At 38.7% G+C, this 20,580-nt stretch overlaps 2 protein-coding genes across 10 annotated transcripts in view; one reads left to right on the plus strand and one right to left on the minus strand.

Moving 5' to 3' along the window:
• Positions 1-7,157: 7,157 nt before the first annotated feature.
• s1pr4 (sphingosine-1-phosphate receptor 4) lies at positions 7,158-9,584 on the minus strand. Of its 2 annotated transcripts, none has more exons than XM_044129387.1 (2): positions 9,493-9,584; positions 7,158-8,861 (listed from the first exon to the last, which is right to left on the minus strand). In XM_044129387.1, the coding sequence occupies exon 2, from the start codon at positions 8,724-8,726 to the stop codon at positions 7,494-7,496; it is 1,233 nt and encodes a 410-aa protein (XP_043985322.1). In that variant the 5' UTR covers positions 8,727-8,861; positions 9,493-9,584; the 3' UTR covers positions 7,158-7,493. The 2 variants fall into 2 exon arrangements, with proteins under 2 accessions (XP_043985322.1, XP_043985323.1); XM_044129388.1 differs by lacking the exon at positions 9,493-9,584 and adding an exon at positions 9,005-9,068 and having other exon boundaries at positions 7,191-8,861.
• A 5,560-nt stretch (positions 9,585-15,144) lies between these two features.
• LOC122838628 (unconventional myosin-IXb) overlaps positions 15,145-20,580 on the plus strand; it is a 64,322-nt gene continuing 58,886 nt past the window's right edge. For 4 of the 8 annotated variants that reach the window (XM_044129390.1, XM_044129392.1, XM_044129391.1 and 1 more), the window contains exon 1: positions 15,165-15,665. The gene's annotated coding sequence lies outside the window, so the exon portion shown is untranslated. Of the gene's footprint in view, positions 15,666-20,580 lie in introns of all 8 variants that reach the window. The other 4 variants (XR_006371930.1, XM_044129395.1, XM_044129389.1 and 1 more) reach the window with 3 other exon arrangements.

Below are 20,580 nucleotides of genomic sequence, written 5' to 3' on the forward strand. Positions count from 1 at the left end.
GTTGACAACAAAGTCGGAGCAGATGGCAAGCATCCAGGCCTCAGGAGAAAACTCATGTTGTTATTGGTAATTGTATTTTACCTCAAAATGTAAGAGCAAAGAAAAGGTACTTTGAAACTGTGGTGTCTCTTTTCATTGTTTTGACTGGAACATGTTATTTATTCATTAAAAACAAAACAAATGTTTAATAAGAGAATTTAAGTTGACAGTCTGGCTGCCTCTGTCGTTTTATATCTCATAACCTCTGGCGGTTCTCCTGTGTATCCGCTGTGTGCTATCTGAAATCTGATAAAGAGGAAACAGCTGTTCTCAGGGCTGCTGTAGATTTTGAAAGAACTGCCTCCTTCACGTGTGTTCGCACTGGCATCAGAAAAAAAATCCCCCTACAATGACCCTTTTTCTAAGTTATATTGCAGAGGACTAAAAACATAATCGAGTCAAGGTGAAAGGGCATTCTACACTTAATTATAAAAGAACTCAAGAAGTTAGTTTTCCATAGTTGTTTGTGTTCCGCTTTGTTTTATTTATCCTATTTCCACTCTGCTTTGTGTTTACTGAATCTTTTGGTCTGCTTTTATGTACTACAGAGAAAAGGCATGATTTAAAACCATAACAGACAAGAAGACGTCATCCTGGATAAAATTCAGAAATAATGGCGGATTCTTCACTTGAGGGGCATGAAAAAGGTTACATGCAAATTTTTTCTTCCTCTTCTTGTCCTGGATAAAACAGACAGATCCTGATTGACGGGGTGCAACTGTAACCATAACACTGGATATTTGCAGCTATCATTAACGTTTGAATGTGGAATGGGACGCTGAAAGCCAGCCAAGTAACCAGGATGTGTTCTTGGGGGAGTTTTTCCTTGGAGTAGAAAGAAGAGCTTCCCGATGTTGCCAATGGATGAACTCATGCTCTGCGTGAATGAAAAATTCCAGATACTGAATGACTGGCCCAGTGCACATCTGGAAGTTTCTGTTCGGGTACATCAGCTTGGTTGTGGGAATCCATTCTTTGCATGAACGTGGCCAGATCTCTGTCTAAATGAAGTCTAAAGTTTCAAATTGAATTACTTTTTAAAATGATCTGTACCATAGCTGCCCTTATTCTTACTTCTATAGGAATGTATGCCACCTAACAAATATACTTTTACAATTTTCCTAAGCTCCATAACTTCCATCAAAGCAAAGCTGCCACCAGTTTCTTGGACATGTCCAAAAACACAACAGCAGCTCTCACATGTCGCTTAAACTCTTGCTCATATAACTGCCACGTATTTACGCAAAGTTTCTCCTTGGAGCTGCAGACTCCAGCTGAGACTCCCCTCCTCCCACCTCTCCGCCAGTCAGCTCCTTCAGACTAGCCAACAGCAATTAGTACCGTCTGCTGAGCTTTTTATACGAGCTACTTATCAGTCCAGCGAATGGTTAACAGCATAAAGGATAAACAACCTGATTTCTGTTAAGTAGTTGTTGATATATACAGCAGAAGTTGGCATAGGTACTTCATTGTGCTATAAAATGGCACTATGTGCCTGTAAAAACAAAATACCGCTCCTTTAAACAAATGTACACAAAAGTGATACGACATGCAGCAAAGATCCCAAGATGGGAAACAAACTAAACTAGAGAATGCTTCACCCTTAACATTGACGTACACAATAAAAGACAAACTATACTTACATAATTCTCTCTTTGTCATTTGACCGGCCCTGCATGCTGTGGGAGAGAGCCAGACGGAGAGAAGCTGAAACCCTAGTTATTAAGTTTAATGTCGTTCAAAACAAAGTACTGAATTTATGAAGCAGGAAAACAAGTTTTCTGTAAAGTTGAGCCTCACACCAAAAACTAGAACTGCATTGGACATGTTTACCCCTCCAGCAGATAAAGGTGTCTGGTAGAAGCCATAGCTGGATACTGCAGTAACTTCATACTGATTTGGATAAATCTTGTCGGACAATAAGATGCATTGCTGTCAAGATAAGTGTCCCATTTAACTAACTCACTGAAAAGTTTCCAGCAAATATCTGACACTATTGCATTATTTATCATCCTGGCCGCTGATTGGACCTTTCAAATAAACTGGCTGCCACACGGTGAATTATACAATCTTTTATGAGGTATCTCTTGGTCCACATTGCAGGTGCAAAAGGAATGATAATCCTTCACTCATTGAGATGCAACTCAACTGAGACAAGGCATTCTTGTAATTTCTGTCGTTTATTACATTGTGGGAGGTTTTCTTTTTCTTTCTGTCAGCATGATGAGCTGCATGTCTTTAATCAAGTGGTGGTGTCACTCACAGTTCACATACCCTAAAGTTTATACACACTGGTTAAACCACACCTCTTGGTAATTTTCTGTTCTTATAGAGTCAGGTCGCTTGACATGACAGTATACAAACTCAATCTCTCGAGCTGCAGGATTAGTTTCAACCACTTTGGAAACTTGACGTTCTTCCTACAAGGAGCTCAAGTGGTTTGTGATCAGTCTTTCCACTGCAATCAAGCAGCAGGCCACTGGAAACATTTGTGTCAAAACAAAATACCATACAGTTTTCCTACTCAATACAATTGATTTTACTGTCTGAATGACCTAGTTACATTTAGCCACTGACATTTCTTCTAATCAGACTGGGCCTTTACATGCATCCAGATGAGGTTAGTCTGGGCCGAGATGAAGCTAAAAGTGAAGCCAGACCATTACAACTGGATCGCGTCATCGGCTTTCTTGACGTATCTCCATATTTGATAAATATAACTCAAGTATGTGTTCATTGCATAAGCTCTTATCCGGTCACAGATGTTTAACTGGAAAGTTTAATGTCTTTATTTCCAGTGCGAGTCCAGGGCTGAATCTCATTTTTCTGCTGTCATCACTGTGCACACTCCTACTCATGTCAACTGGTAATTACTTGCCATTTGTGTGTTTATTTTGAAAAACATACAAAAGTTGAAAAAACAAAAAGATTGAAATTTTGGGTGAGAAAGAATTAGGACATAAGACCTAAAGCAATTAGTCATTTAAAAAAAAAATAAGCCCCCCACATATATTCTGATTTGAAACATTTAAAAAAATACTGGAAGAAAATATGAGTCCAGGCAGCTGGAGCTAAAGCTCTACAAGCTTTGCACATAGTGATGCTGAATTATTTGCCTCATGATGATTTCAAGCTCAATCAGATTTGATAGAGAGGGCCAGAAAGCATCAATCTTTATGTCTTGCTACAGATTTTCAGTTAGATTAATGTGTGGACTTTGACTGAGCAAGTCAAACCATGACTGCGATGGCTCTGTTTACATCTTTAGGGTTGTTGCCTTGCTAACCTCAGGCTTAAAATTTGTTTCAGCCTCTCGCCCTGCACATAACTCCATCCATCTTCTCACCAATTCTGTCAAGCTTACTTGTCAGTGCTAAAAAAAAAAAGCCTCTCTTATAGAATGATGCAGCCACCACCGTGCTTTAAACAAAATTAAATTACACACAGGTGGATTCTGGATGTTCTGTAGCAGCTATCAGAGTTATGTGAGCTCAATGCTTTCATATTTTTTACATTAAAACAAGTTCAGACCAATGCCAAATTTTCATTCCACTTTACAATAAAAAATGCTATTTTTATTGGACATAATAAAAAAACCCTATGAAGTCAATTTAAAATGTGAAAACGGTGCAAGCTGCTGCATGACAAAAGCTGACAAATTTTAAAATAAGCTGAGCCACACAGAAATGTATTGTTTCTTATCTCTTTCATAATTTTCTTATGTGCCACTAAGTTGTCGCATTGCTGACAGCCGCCGATCGCCCTCTGCGCCGCTCTTTGCCTCACCCACTGCCTTCTCCTGCTCTCAGACAGCCCATCATTAGCTGTCTGCGCAACACCTGGAGGCAGAAACAGCGAGATAATTATTGAGGGCAGAGCCATGTCTGCACGCAACCATCATTAACCCATCGTACCTCATTTGGAGCAAAGAACAGGCCTTGTTGTTGTAAGGAGAGAGAAAGAGAGGCATAGAGCAACAACGAGGGCCCTGGATCAACGTCTGACACGTCAAATGTGATACAACAAATGTCTCTGAGCCTTGAGCTAATAAAGGCAGGAATTTGCTGTTGGTTTTTCATCAGGCAGCAGATCTGGAGCTGTGCCAGGCCCAAGGGATGAAGGAAGCTTATCCCTCATGTTTAACAGTGACGGCACAAATGCACACATCCAGACAGAGATGAATTTGCTGTCTCTGCCTTAAATAAAGATTAATTTAGAGTAAGCCAGTCCTAAAAAGTACCAGCTTTTGGATGGTTTAGACATCAGTCTGTGTTTCAGGGGAAAATACTGTTTGTTTTAATTATTTCATTTTCTTTACTGACAGTGACAAGCCCATGCAGCTTGCACAAGCCATTTGAACTCAAGACTGATAGATTGGAATGAGTGTGGAGCATCTTTGACATCATCATTGACATCAAAAGATACGAACTGTTGCTTTGGTCTATTTTGAATTTCAACTTAAGATTTAAGACAAGCATTGACCTGCACAAACCTTTAGGTCTGTATTTTTAAGAGTAAAAATGGGGCAGTAGAGAGCTAATGTTTTAGTATTTGAAGTATGTGTGTGAACTGAGTAAAATGTGGTTGTGAAATCTGAAAAAAAAAATGCTTTGGGCTTTGAAATAAACAACACAGGTTTAGTAGTTTAGCACTCGATTGTGCTTTATTGGTAGCTCATAAAAAGAGGATAACAGTGACCTTGTTCCATTTAAATGATTCCTTTTCACAAGCTGTTTTCATTGACACCAGTTTGGCACAGAGTTTGTGCAGAATCGTTGCTCAACATCTGTTTTTAAACAAGTTTTACAGTTTTCCCCCATTTTCCCGTGAAGCTATAAAGCATCTCAGTGTTTTTGTCACACATTCAACAAGAGGTCGGTAATAAATTTACGCTATCAAAGCATCCTGTCTTATTTTTCGGTCACATTCATATTCCAGATTCTGAAATTTTCTTTATGAAGTATTTAAACACAACACACATAGAAACCCATCCAAAAACTAACCTTCCTATAGCTCTTTCGATTAGAAAACTGGAGACACAAAGAAACTGTGATTGTGGCCTTTCAAACCTCAGGTTCTTGAGGGTGAATGACAGTAAAACATTCTCATCAAATAAGAATTGTAGAGCATTGCAACACAGTGTTCATGACTTAATGAGGAAGCTGCAGTTAATTATTGCAACATCTTGAAGGGTTTTTTTTTTATGTCATAGCTTTTGGTAATCAAATTTTTCAGAGGCTATAGAACGTTAGATGAGAAGAAAATATATGTAGTCACGCAAACTGAGCTCAATAATAAGATAGAGTGTTATTTGGTACAGAAAGAAAACATGTTGCTATTAGACAGTAAACACAAAATCACAGAATCATGTTTGAGCTTTTAAAACCGCTCTCTGAGAGAGCGCTCTTCCTGTTGAGGCTAATGGGCCTGGAGCTAACTTATCAGGAGGGGAATAAGACGAGGATTCTGGTCTGCAGGGACGTTCCAGGCATTTACAGCAACAATCTGCTAATTTGTTAAGAGACATTTAACATGCTGGACACCTTGTTTAACTTGGATTGTGAATTTGTGACCATGATTCATTAACCACACACATTTATTTATGAAAGTCAACTTCAATAATCACCACCATAATTAGTCACCCTGATCTCAAACTGTTAAGATAAATCATTCAGTTTAAAAAGGTGAAGTGGTTCATCTAGTCTTTTAATAAGTGTTAACATCAAGAAAACCAGTGATGTACAGGTTTTTTGGTTCCTAAACTGATTTTTTGCTGCTGCTGACTGCAAAACAAAATTGGCCCTGAAGCACAAGTGGAAGATTTAGATAAAGTCTTTTTATTTCTAATCAAGAGCAAAATTATTACCAATATAATACAATGCTTTTTGAATATTTCATTTTAGAGTAAATAGAACCACATCTATCCAATGGTTTTTACTCAAAAAGCAGACTTAAGTGAACCCAAATCTACTTTTATTTTGTTTATTAAACTTATAGCGAGCATTTTCAGAGATCCTCCCGTTTCACCCAGTTCTCGACTTTTTCTACCAAGCTTCTGACCTCTGAGCATCATTTCTGTTCCTGACCACCATGAAGTTCTGCCCGGTCCTTTGATAAGGTTTCTGATTAAACCTGATCTGTTTTGGATTCTGTTTTGCAACCTCATGTGTCCTCATCCCTCTTGCTTCCCCATTTTCCTCCTGAGCTTTGTTTTCACTGATTTCTATAACAATTCATGAAAATTAATTCAAATTAATTTTTTTAAAACATGGTACTTAATTGATGACCATGAGGAGTTGATCTGAACAAAGTAAGACACGAAAGTCTCAAAACCTCTCAAGATAATCCTAGTCAACGTAATCTGAGTTGCTTAAAACATTAGTATCTTGATTTTACTAATCATCCCTGAATCCTCAGTGTTATGGAAGACTAAAGCTACACAAGTGAAGTGATTTTCTCTACAGATATGAAGTGAGGAATGACTCATGCCTCAGAGTGAAAGTTAATGCTTCAGAAAATCAAGCAAACACATTACAAAGAAAGCGGAAAGATTTGAATGTTCGACCAACAAGTTCCCCCTCAAGCCATTGGATCGGTCCTTGTGACTGCTCTGCCCCTGTGAAATTAATTGTGGGAAAGTCACGGTTTTGCTTTTGTAAAAATAGTTACTGCAAAGTCAAAACAAAACAAGTTGTTCCAGTGCTCGGCAGTAGACATGTGGGACAGTCAGCTGTGTGTACTTGAATGTGCAGACTATCCGCTACAGCTTATCTCTCTGGCTTGCCAGACAGTCATAATGAATTTATCAATTAGGTCTGGCTGTTAGTACCCTTAGGACTGCAGACCGGGCCCTGAGCTGGAACCTCCATCAGTCATCCTGTCAAAAAAGCAGGAAGTGCCAAACAGCATGGGACGAATCTGTTTAAGGCTTAGTTCAAAAGAAAAACAATTGTTATGTTGTTGTTGTTTTTTTAACTAAATAAGATAAATTTCTGATCTGGTAAAATTTCTGTTGATTCATTTCAAGTTGTTTATTATTTTAGTATAAATCTGCATGACTCCTGTAATAAAATGTCTCCCTCTAGAGGAATCTAGCGGTATTACTACTCCAAGACATATTTAACACAAAATAAATTTTATTTATATTTCCATCAGTTTTTATACAAAATTACATCACATTAAAATACATTAAATGTCATCCAAATGATCCAATCCAAAGAGTTCTCCACTGGATGCGGGAGCTGCATTGACAAAGTGAACGTTTCGTTCAATAGACCATTCCCTGAGAGTTTTCATTTCCTTGCATACTTAAAGCTAAATTCCTGTTTTTAAGGTTCTCTTAAAACATCTTATCGTCCGTCCTGTGAACAGTCAAACCAAGAGTCAGAGGAAACGGTTAGATGTGTATCAGTGCACACCGGTCTTGCTTGCTTGGGAGGGGAGCACGTTGTGGTTTAACCACTTGAAACTGACAGGCAGCTGGTTGTGGTGCTCAGCCTGCACTTTCTGCGAGGCTTGCTTGGGGTCGGCGGTGGGGAGGCCACGCTCAGACTCCTGGCCTTGCTGAAGCTGTTCCTCAAACTGTCCCTCCTGTTCTCCGAGGTGCTGCTGGTCTCCTTGGAAATGAACTTGTCGGGGCGACAGAGGCCGGCCCTCAGGCAGCAGCAGCACAGTAGCTCGGCCATGGCCTTCCTCATGTCGCTGCTGCCCAATGCATAGATGATGGGGTTGAGGCCCGAGTTGAAGACGGCCAGGGAGATGCAGAAATCGGCGCTGAACAGCAAGGTGCACTGGCGGGAGGCGCAGAAGAAATCCACCAGCAAAAGCATGAAGAGCGGCCCCCAGCAGACCAAGAAGACTCCCACGATGGTGATCACAGTTTTCAGCAGAGCCAGGGAGCGTTTGCGGTTGCGTTGAGGGCCCAGCTGGGCACTCTTGTGGACGTGGCAGTAGATAGCACCATAAAGCACCCCAATAGTCAGCAGGATGAGGAAGAAGATGATAAGGGAGAAGAAGATGTAGCTCTTGGAGTAGAGAGGGAGGAGAGTGGAGCATCCATCCAGGCTGCAGACGCAGTTCCAGCCCAGCAAGGGAAGGAAACCGATCACCAGTGCCAAAATCCAGCAGAGCACCACTAGGCCGTAGATCCGATAGGTCTTCCTGGTTGACTTCTGGGGCAGAGGTTTTATCATGGTGGTGTAGCGCTCCACCGCAATCAGCAGCAGGCTGAAGATGGAGGCTGCCAAGGCCACGAACAGCATGCCCTCCCTGAAGAGCCACAGGGCCGGGGTGAGACGGAAGGTCTGGTTGCCGGACATGCAGATGTTGACCACATAGGCTGCACCAGTGAGCAGGTCGCTCAGGGTGATGTTAGCAATGCAGACGTAAATCCAGCGGCGGCTGTGGCGGATGCGGGAGATGACAGCCACCAGCACCAGGAAGTTCTCCAGGACTATAAACACGCTGAAGAAGAGGAAAAGGGACATGGAGACGCTAATGGGGGCCTGGGTGGCTGAGGTCGTCCTGTTCTGCAGGCGGCCAGTGTGGTTGTAGTGCCTCAGGATCACCTGGTTGGTCCCTGTGGCTGTAGTGGCTTCGTTTGGCACAGAGCTGTTGCTGGGGTAAGCTGGTAGGTGGTACACATGGGGGCAGGAGGACGGGGAGGTCAGGTAGGAGAGGACGTCCATTGTCACAAACCAGAGACGAAAATCGAGGCTGAACCACCGAGCTGGCAAGAGTTGCACAGAAAACTCCTGTGATCAAACAGGCTATCGGCAACCTCTAACCAGCAGAGCCAGGCGTCGTCCGCACACAACACACACCTAAGAGGGAGAAGAGAAGAAGTAAGATCAGCTTCATTTCATACAGGAATTAAAGCAAAAAATAGAAACACCCCTGGTCCTGTGCGATGCATGTTTCTGTGAGGGGCTTGAAGTACTTTAAAAGGCATCTTTTAAATGCCTACCATGTGCGCTACAATCTCCACCTTTCTGCGGTTAACACAGGATGAGTGAGCAACGAGGGCATTTAAATCACCACACGGAGGAAACACAGCAGCTGCTTTCATCAAGAATATTGGAAAATGTTTTTCTTTGCAGCAGCAAGCTCTGATAAATTATTGTCGAATTGTAAAAAATCGACACTAAATATTTTTATTCATCTTTTTTCTTCATAAAACACTTTTCACAAAAACTGAGAAAAAATGTATAAATTAGAATGTATTTAGGGCCACAAATCATCTTTTTGGAAATTAGTTTTATGTAAATGTAATCAAAAACTGAAATAAAAAAATTCAAGTTAAAATTGAAGATTAATTCCTGGAACAAAAAAAAATCTTATAATCAAAAAAATGTAATGTCTGATCCTTTTTAAAAAAACGTAATTTATATTTTACTTTTTTTGCAGGTATTTCTAAAATGTGTAGCTTGATGTAAAAGCATGGAGAGTACTTACTCTAGCTGCTGATGATGTTGATGCTGAGTGTGTGTGAGAGTCAACAGATTTTTGCAGCTCATTTTTGATGGGGAAATAAGCCTGTGTGAGTAAAGTCACATACCCCACCCAAAACGCACGCACATACACGCACACGCACACGTGCACACGTGCACACACATGCACACACATGCAGCCGAGACATTACCATTGTCCTGTGCTATCATCATTGTCTAAAAAAACCACTGCAAGCTTTTACACCCACAAATTGAAAATGGAAATCCTTCTGGTATAATGTTAATTTTTTTTTAACTACAGCAATGTGACATTTCTTATAGTGAATTTTCATACTAATGAAGAGAAGAAACTCTTACTGAGCATCAGATATTTATTTTAGTCTGACCTCCAATAGCTTTTGCAGGAAAGGGTCTTTCAAAACATCTGCCACCCCCTCAAACAGTTATATGTTTTGCAAAAAAACTGAAACATGACTCAATATTTTGAAGGATATGTGGCAAGGCTGTTAACTTGCACTCACAGCTTCAGGACTCCAGGAGCATCTAATTTAAAGGGACATTTTTTTTTTCTTCTTTCACTTGGTATTTCTCAGAAGGTGCAAGAGAAAAACAGGAACTCCCATCAGATGGAAAGGTGCCCCTCCCTGTAGATAAAGGGTTTCATTTAGCTTCGTCGCACAGCTGTGGTTGTTGCTTTGCTGCTTTTAGGTCACAAATTAAAAACAGTCAACAGAACAGAATCAAAAACTGCTTTTATCTTAAATGTTAACACAGATCAGACTCACAGCCAACATATGAGGCATTTTGCAAGCTCCCCAAAGAGACTCACGACCATCAGAAAAAAACAAATCACTTGTAGTTGAACATATTTTGAAAAAAAAAGTAGACTGTAACTCTTGTAGTATGATTTTTTGATGAAAAAGAAACATGTAAAAAATGCAAAATTAACTTAAATCTAAAAAAAACAACAATCAGTTAAATATATTGAACAGCAGAGCTCTCTTTTTCTGAAGAAATGATTATCTTAAACATTGAATCTATAAAGGGATTTTAAATGCAAAAGTCATTCTGGGATTCTCATCTGTATGATGCACAGAATTTAAATTTTAGTCTAATAAATGATGCTGTTAACTGTGCAACATACTTGACCTACATTGCCAGCACTGAGGGAAGGCCCAGCCTTTTCTATGCATTCACGCTCAATGCACTCAAGCACCACTTCTCGTTTTAAGATGTGGGGGGAAAAAAAGTATGATGTGTCACTTAAAATAGGTTGATGCAGAACAAGTGAATGAATAAATTTTATTTTTTCATAAAATGCTTCTGCTATAATCGGAAAATACAGCAGAAGGAACCAAACAGACAACAGCATGCAACAGCTAGAGGTGTCAAAAAACACCCATGACTGTTGAAAACGCCCTTATTCTGGAAATATGTGTTCAAACACCACTGTAACCACAAGGAGTGATATTTTAACCACAAGTGCGTGTGCTGTGTGGGCTTGTTTATGTTGCCTCGTTATGCCTTTTCCGGTAAAGTTAGTTACTGGTTGATCACTGACTAGCATTACGGGCGCCAAAGTCCAGCTCTGCATTTTCAGATTAACATTTTTAGGATAAGCAGTAATAGTTTGGTCTTGTGAGGTTGTTTTAATTTCAGTCAAGGTAAAAGAATACACAGGTAACTTTTTAGGCTAGGGTAGGCTTATTGTTAGGTAAACATCAAGTTACTGAGGACAAATAGTGGGGAAGTTTTCAATGTTCTAGTTAGGATAGAAATACAAATTTGCACTTACCAACTTTCAGTAAATTATTATTCTTTTCTTCATTTTTGCCTGGCAATACAAAGTCGGGAGGAGAGTTTCACTTTGCTCAAAATGGGAGGCAGACCATGTAGACAGTTTATATTGTTGGGGTTACACCTTCTTATCAGATGCTGCATATCTGTGGGTTGGAAGGAAACCTAAACCAATATGGATAAAAGAAAGGAGACACAAATTTAAAAAGCATAAACTCACAAAGATGTTCTCTGTTAGAAACTGAAAGAAAGAATAAAGTGTTTTCAGTGTTTTCAGTTCAAACCATAAGTTTACACACTTTGTATAAAAAGTGTACGCTGTCTGAAAAATCATACTAAAATTTTCTGTAAGGTCAGTCAAAATTACAAATATTATTTCTGTTTGCTGAGTGCCATATTAATGAGAGAGACAATTTTGTTACCGTACTTGTCAACAAGTTGGAGACACTCGGGTGATGAAGTCCTGGCTGAGTCATGGCCTCCAACAAGTTAATTCACAACATTTCAGTAAAATGGAGGCGCACATGTGCATGTATTATAAGCCAAAACCTGAAACACACTGCTTCTTTGTGTGATATTGAGAAAAAAATGTAAACAAATTAGTCAAGATATGTAGCAAGAAATATGTGGATATCCTGGTAAATCCTAAGGTATCGTTTCCAGATGTGTAACAGTATCACATTTAAGGAGAAAGGGTGTCATTACTCACAGTGAATTGAGACCTGTACTAACAGGGGGAGGAATATTATGTGTTAATATTGAAGCAACATCTCAAGATATTGCCCAGGACGTTTTGCATAAATGGTTCTTCCCTAAGGACAATGACCCCAATTATGCCACCAAATTAGTTTCAGTGTTGCCTAAGGACAACAAAGTTAATGTTTTGGTGTGTCCAACACAAACCCCTGTTCTCAATCCTATGGAAAATTTGTAGGAAAAGCTGAAAATGTGTGTTAGGTGGTCAACAAACCTGACTCAGTTATATCAGCTCTGTCAGGAGAAACGGAGCAGAATTGTAGCAAACATTATGAGAGGATTGTGGAAAGAAACCCAAAACTTTTGATCCAAGGCAAACAGTTTAAAGAAACATTTTCCAACTCTCTATTATACTTTCACCTCTCTGCAGGTGGTAAATGACCTAAGTTTGCATAGATTCATCCTGTTCATATTGATACTGAGCGCTTGAATAGAGGGCAGAACTGGGATTCCTTTTTTACCTTTTTAAGATGTTTCACTTCTCATCCGAAAGACCCCTACACTGAAAAAAACAGACTGGAGCTCCAACTTTTAAAAACTGAGCTCATTTTATTACATGTAATCAAATTAAGTATGTCAAACTTACTCTATTTTACGCTTACTTAACATGGCAACTTACAGTAATAGACTCAATATATTCACTTGGATAAACTTAATTTGGTTACTTGTAACTAATTAACTAATTTTTTAAGAGTAGGACCACCTGTTTTCTTTTTTCAGTGTATAGATTTAAATAAGTGATGGGTGAGTTTCAGATTTTTGGAAGTTTGTGAAGTCTTGCATTTGAAACTGATGCACCTGTTCGGTCTTTGTGTCTCGAGTTCTTAATGTATAAGATGTTTTAATCTGATGTGTGAATGGTTGTGAAATTGCCTCAGCACAAGTCTCAAAGCTGCACTAACAGGGATTGGACTGATAGCAAAGATGGCCACCTCAGTATGCTTTACTTTTTAAAGTTCGGTGAATGCAAGACATCAAATTTCTACTGCTGGGCCATAACTCTGTCATCAGCTCTGCACAGTACATCCTGGTTCAGCATCAAGGGAAGTGACAGGAGGAACAAATCACAAAAAAAGACAGAGAGGAATACAGCACATCATTTAGCACAAGCAGAGGGGAAAACACCAATATGTATCAGTGTTCTGACAGAGGAGAAAAAATACTGGATAATTTACCTCTGTGAAGTGGATGATGCTGAGACTATAAATTATATAGTCATTAGTCATTAGTTAGTCAAACATTTAAGCTTGGTGCAATTATAAGAGGATTTTCTATGGCAAGGACATCAAGAAACTTAGTGCAGATGTTGTTTTTAAAATTCCTCTTTATCTCTATATGCTGTCACAAAACACCTTCACCTCTTCTTCTTCTCAGGAAGCCATGAGTGATTACTTTTTCTTTCTTATGAAAGGTTTTGAGACATCAGTGCAGTATTACCTCCTACTTACCTTACAGTACAGGTTGTGTTGTTACATAGCTGATTATTGAGTGACCCTTGAAGGATCAAATGTCTGTAGATGTGCATATGTGGTAAACATATTCATATGTATTGAATATGACTGGCACTTTAAACTGGATTTTGAGTGTTGAGAAAATATTTTTTAAGTACATCTTTTTTTTTGTTTTAGAAGCTCAAATCCTTTAGATTAGAGATAAAAACCTTGCAAAGACTAATAAGAGCAAATTAGGATTGCAACTAACATTTTTTTTTTGAGTAATCAATTAATCTTATAAATATTCAGATAAAATATTGGCACATTCCACAGCTTTTTCATTTACTAAAGCAATTTTATGCAATAGTAGAAGTACATAAAAAATGCAAATAGACACACTTTTCAGTTACATTTTTAAATAAGAACAGTTTAAGTACTGCATATGTAATGTGTTTCTTTTTCAACCAAATTGCCTTTTTGAATCTGTATGTACTTAAGGATTAATAAATTACATAATTAGTTGAGGTGACAATTATTTAAATAATCGATTAATCCCAATTGTTATGACTAAGGATTAATCATGATGAATATACCTGTGCTGGTGCTGAGCACTTAACAAAAACAGTTCTGCAACACTGGCCACAGTGGTTATTAATGCTACAAAAAACTTAATCTGGACTATTTTAAAAATTAATGACTTCTTCCTGCTATCTGTTGCAAATAGCACTTCATAAGAGCTGAGTGCTTGATAAAAGGAGGAACAGGGCTGCGTGATAAAGACTATTCAGTTTTAACCTCCTTGGTGGCACCCATTGACATCATTTATGCAGTGACTGCTTACAAAAGTGAAAATGTGTACAATGACTACATCTTGTGGCCGAATGGAGTATTATATAATCTAAAGAAAAGCTGGTTTATGATGAGCTTGGTTTGAAAGTTGAGAATGCCTGCATAAATGTTTGCTTGCTGCAGATAAAGTATGTTTATTTTTAGCTCCAAACATGACCATGCGGGGCATCTGAGCATAAGGTTTAGTGTGAAGATGTATGGAAGATAATTGGAGGGCGTTTTATGGAGAGAAGTTGTTGTCCCCATAGGACTTTTAATATTCATACGAACATAAGTAAGTATATAACACTATAATACAGCATTCATAACACTTGTAATTTATCCATGATTATAAATTACCAGAAAAAATTCTAAGCAAAGTTGGAAGGTCCAATTGCCTCATTTTTAAAAATATTTGACAGAACAAAATAGATGGAATAAACATACTGTAGATATCGTCACTAAAAGTGAATTAAATGTAGTTATTTGGTGTATTTTCATCATCAAATTAAGGTAGATTTAGGCACATTTTAAGTTTACAGTGTTACTTTGCTTGGTTATGGCCATTATTATTATTATCACTAACTTGATTATTTATTAGTTTTTATACAAATGATCAATTAAAATTATACAGAGGTAGACTTTTGTATGTTTTAATCCAACGTTTCCAAGCTTAGTTGTATTTTCCAAGGCGATTTTGCCACTCACATTATGGCGCACACCCTGACGTATCGTTTCTGCCTAACAAGTTATTCCCCTAAACTCCTTTTGGTGGCGCTACTGATTCTGCACACTGTTGCGCTTGTTTCAAAGCTTTTGTTCCGCCCTGTAGCACTGACCCTTGGATCCTGCAGGGGGCGCTGACCTCTAACAAACGCCTGGCAGCAACAGGGTGCCTTCGGTGTGCAGAATCTGCCTTTTTCCTCAACTTTTCTCAACGCTTAGGTTGCTACTGTTATTAAAGACAAGGAGAAAGGAAGTAGCGGCAGGCTAGCTGGTTAGCCGAACTATAACCACACCGTTTGCTATGATATAGTTGACTTTTCTGTCCTGTTTTGTCCTCACTGAGACGATATTGTGTTTTTATACTGAAACGTCAAAAAGGAGGATGCGGATATGTCTTTTTCTCGGGCTGTTTCGTCCGTTCAAACCCTGAAACTGACTGAACGCTGAGCTTTGTCTGACTGGGAATCCACCGCTGCTGTTAGCCTGCTTGAATCAACTGTTGTTTCCTATCAGACGAGAAGAAAACAAAGAAACACAGCAGCTCCGTGTTTGTGAATTTAGACAAATACTCGGTTGAATCGCGGGGAATGCTGCTGTGAGGATAACACCAGGACAATGAGACAAACAGCAGGAAAAGGTACGTTAAATGAATGCTGTTAATCTAACTCGCGGCTCTGAAAGAGGCTTTTTCTTTTAAGTTGAAGCTTACAGAGTCCTTTAGAAATCTTTTGGATTTCTGTTGTTAAATTATTTATCTAATAAAGTAGCTGAGTGCTTAAAGGAAGTTAGTGTGTAGTGGCTTCTAACTATTGGTCCTAGTCTGTCATCATAAACTGAGGTTTTATAGGATTTGTACCCCCCCCAAAAAGGCTGTTTTTGGTGTTTAGTGTTAAGAACATGGCCTGATATTTTACCGTGTGTGGAAAGGAGTTGAAAATGTAGCTCGACTTGTTCAAAAGGCACAATGTGATTAACTAGTCCAAATGACAATGGGTTGTTTTGTTTGAGTGAGCAAGAGCCTTGTTGAAATCAATGAGTGTCCATGGTTTTATAGCTGCTGCTGGTGTCTCCCTGCAGACCAGCCGGGGTTCTCCAGAAGAGAGGCTACTGTAGCTTAACACAATCACCACTTCATGGTAACTGATGTTTTTATGTGCTGCATGGGGCACAATTTATGGCTGAGTGCAGATGCGATTGCCTATGATTGGTAAAATTATATAAAACACCGGTGTGATGAGCTGTGTGAAGGTTTGTTAGGTTTGTTGCTCAACTCATGTATTTTCTAAATGCATTTTCTCACGCATAACAGCTTTGTAACTTGTTACTGTTTCTAAATATATCCGACTTGATGGGTAATATTAGCAGTGAGAAACCGACTGCTGAAACCTTTGTCACAGTGTTAGATGTGTCACCTCATATCCTTAGCACCGAGGTGACGTATTGGTGAGATTATTCACATGACATTTCTGAAAATTCACAGGCATGCTTCCTTATGTCAGACTGGCAAACAAATCTTCAGACTTTACAGCGAGATATTCTAATTATAATATTTATACATTAGAGATGCACTTATTAGGCTTATCCTGGGCAATGTCGATACCCTTTGAGATTTCACCTGCAAGTTTTCACTAATGTTTGATTCCAAGAAATATAACACACTTTGTTAAAGGTGATAATTAGGAATCCAATTGGAGATACAGTGGTTGCAAGGTTATTGCTAATTGTGTCCTTGGACTTTTATAAGGTTACAAAAAGTGTGCCAATATCTATTCTGATTATTTATGTACTTATAGACTGATAAAGCTGGGAATTCTTAATTTTGATGCTTTAATTATTGGTTAAGATATTTAGACAATTATGTTTTTTTGCTCATTGATCAGAGCCAATCAAGAAAATTTTTTTACCAATCTTTTGCTGATTACTTGGTTTATCTATTTTACTGATGGTTAAATAATGTCTTACTGAATTAAACCCATATTTGGTAATAGTGGGTAACAAATATGGGTGCTGGGTTTGGCATTTGCTCTGGGCATCAAAATATAGTATCCAACATATACAAGCATGAGCCAAACAATTGTTAGCATAGTGTGTAGCACAGTGTTTTAAAATGCAAAATGTAAATTTCATGTCTCTAAGAAGTCAGTTACCGCAACAAAATGCACGAAAAGGCTTAATTAGCACATTGGAGATGGAAAGATAAAGAAAGCTTAAGGTTCTTAAACCCACCCAGATAATATGAGGAACAAAAATTTAATTATAAGAACATCACTAATGACAAAATAATAATTATATGCAAAGTAATGTAATACTAGACTGTCAATATGTAATGTACATTATAAATCTGGTGAGCAACAGAATTATACAATTTACATCTCTTCATATCAATGATGATGTTTGATATACCCATAATACCTTTAATACCTATAATTAATCAAATTTATTATTGCATTAGCGCTTCCCAAAAAGTATGAGCTTCTATCATCTATTTCATAGATTACAAAAAGCTGTTAGAATTAGAATCCATCAATACCTCTCTGTATGTTTATACCTCATTCCTCCTTAAAGTGCTTGAAAATGCTCAAGCGGCCTACAGAATGGCTCCCTGCCATCAATTGAAAGAAAGGGGCCATATGGCCCCCCGTTAATGGTTTCTACCCTGCTACAGATCTGACAGTGGTGGAGGATAAGACGGGGGGATGGGAAGGAATACCAGCTAACCTTCAGTTTGGAGTTTAACACATCTCGGTGGTTGTGTGAAACTGTGGAGGAACAGATAAGTGGCAGAAAGAAACTGGGTTTATTATCTCTCATTAGTTTTGATGAGATCATGCCTGACTATTATTAGAACTGATCAGCATTATTGTGTTTAATAGTATTCTCTTTCCAAATGAGTTTTATCCATTCAGTGTTTTTCAAATTACAGAGTGTTTGTTTTATCTTAATAAATGTATGTTTTATTTACTCTAATAGTCCAGGTTACCTGGTAACCCTGTGGCTTTGCAGCTTGTTTTCCTCCTCGGCTTGAATCACATTAAAGAGGGTTGTTTCCCTTTTTTAATGCAAAGCTACTTGAGTCTGGTTAGGTGTGCATTTTGTTTGTGCATCATGATTTATGAGGTGACTTAATTTCACTTGCACGTGGGGAGCAAATTAGTATTACTGGAACACTTTTCTCACAATTAATTCTTACAAATTTTACTTTTACAGCTTGTGAATATGTAATGCTTAAACAAAATGTTGTCTGACCTCCTTATTTGACTTAATCTAAGTTTGTAACCCATTCTCATGAGTCTACTTTCAGGTTATTCATGGGTTTTTGTGTTAAGACTGAGACAGAATGAGTGCAGAGGATCAGACTTAACAGAGCTGAGCTGTGACTGCAAAGAGATTTCTAATGAGTCCCTCTGCAGCATGAGTTGCCTCTGTGTGCAGCTGGTGCACCTGGTTATGAAGGATACCTGAGATATGACGTCCACATCTGCAATCCTGTGACTGCAGATGTGGACTGCAGTCACTAATAGTTATTCATCTCTGAACATGTGATTTCTAGTTTTAGACTTATTTTCAAATTCTGAAGATCTTTAGAGAATATTTGTATGTACTTCACTGCGTTAGCGTCAGGAAAAATATAGCAATTGAGTCTGAAGTAAGTGAAATTGATCTAAAACTTTGACACAGTTCAATCAAGCAGTTCAGTTTTGATTGATCTGTGAGGCATTGGTCAATGTAGCTTTAGGAGAAAAGGGGCATTAGGCATATGTTTTGTCTGAATAAGCCTGTTTTATTTGAACTTTGGTTCGTTTTTTGGTCTGATGTGGCCCAAAAAAGCAAACTCTGGTTTGCCTACAAAACCCAGGTTTTGGCTTGATTGAAGTGAACTCTGGTGCGGTTCAAATGCATTTGTGAATGACGAGTGAACTGGAGACCACTCCAAAAGCAGGAAATGGGCTACAGCACAGGGCATTCTGGGTAATTACAACCAAACCAGACGCAGGAGTTTATCACCAGCAGGAGAAATGGCTCGTGGTTGTTTCTAACCAAAGAGAAGTCCTACATCTGCTAAAATCTGACTCCACTCAATTTTTGTGTCCAAGTTGCGCTCATGTCTTTTCAGAAGTTGTCATGTCATTTCTTATAATGGTTCTTGGTGCAATCCCACCATAGGTGAGGGACTAAGCAGGTTGATCAAAGTGTTTGGTTTGTTTGACACAATGCTGTGTGAAAGCAAACCACTAACTGGTATTACAACAAATTTTGGTCCCCAATCAAACCGAGTCTATCGAACTGTCAGGTGTGAAAGCAGTCAGTTACAGTTACCAAACTCATGAGAATGAAAAGGTTATTGCTAAGGGCTTGGCAAGATATGTTAGACTTGTTGAGGCTTGCATTTCTATTTGTGTGCGCATGTATTGGGAAAATGTTTTTGTCATTCCGCTGCTGTGAAACCTTAGGACTAGTTGGGTTAGTTTTTCAACTTTTTCCCACCTTTTTCAGGCCGTAACTGTAACAGATAGTTTTTAAAATTAGACAATTCCCTACAGTGTTGCCCTGTGTCCTAATACTGAACGGAAAGAACAAGGGCAGAAAGAAGAAGTGGGACATCAGGATGCATATGGATGTGTTCATAAAGTGTGTCAGAGCTTAGTTTAGCTCCATCACCGTAATGCTACAGGGATTGCATTTCTTTGCTAAGAGATTTCAGGAAGAACGGCTTCAAGTTCCGCAGAGACTCTTGACCCAGCTTTGCTGCAAAGAGGTAACATGTTGTGGAAACTGAGCCAGGTGGGGAGAAAGTAAAGAAACAGGGTTTTCAAGTCTCCATAAGTAGCGATGAAGAAAATGGAGCCTGAAAAAAGGTCCTATTATTCCCTTTCTGTAGTTTAAGCTGTTCGACTGTCCATACATCGATTATGGAATCTAGTGGAGGAACTTTAAATAAATGACACCACTAATCTCAGTGAGCAATCGAAAAGTTACAAAAAGGAGGGAAGTGAAATAGTTTCTATTCTACAAACTCCTGATTAACTCTCTCCTTGAATGCTCTTTCAGTGCGGTAAGGGGAATTTATGGCCTTTATAAATAGAGCCAGTTTTAATGAAAGAGGGAACAGCGAGGGAAAGACAGACTGACTGGTAAATGATGGTTTACTTGCAGTTAAATCGTTTGTTGTTCCTTGAGCCTCTCTCTGCTATCATCGCTGGGCCCAAACAGATCAAGTTGATAGGGAGTAAAGCATAATTATGATGATGACTATGTTAAAACTCCTTGTTTAAAGTCAGCTTAGAGACTCTGTTGTGAGTCAAAGGTTTCATAAAAATACACAGTTTAAAAAATCTTCCATAGCAACGTGAAAAGTGGTCTACCAGCGTCATGGAAGACGCATTAGGCTAGTTTATAGCAGCTTGTCCGCAGGGATTTTATGTGGTTTTAAGATTTTATTTCAGCATGTTTTATCTTTATTTCTTGTTGGGATTTTTTTGGCTGCAGACCCTCAGCCTTTTTTACCCAACCTTCACTTTTTGACTGTTCATCTAACCGTGAACTTAAACTCA

The sequence above is a fragment of the Gambusia affinis genome, linkage group LG10, assembly GCF_019740435.1.
Source record: "Gambusia affinis linkage group LG10, SWU_Gaff_1.0, whole genome shotgun sequence".
Taxonomy (NCBI): Eukaryota; Metazoa; Chordata; class Actinopteri; order Cyprinodontiformes; family Poeciliidae; genus Gambusia; species Gambusia affinis.

Coding starts and splice junctions, on each gene's coding strand:
- s1pr4 (XM_044129387.1), bottom strand. CDS start 8,726: ATGGACGTCCTCTCCTACCTGACCTCCCCGTCCTCCTGCCCCCATGTG.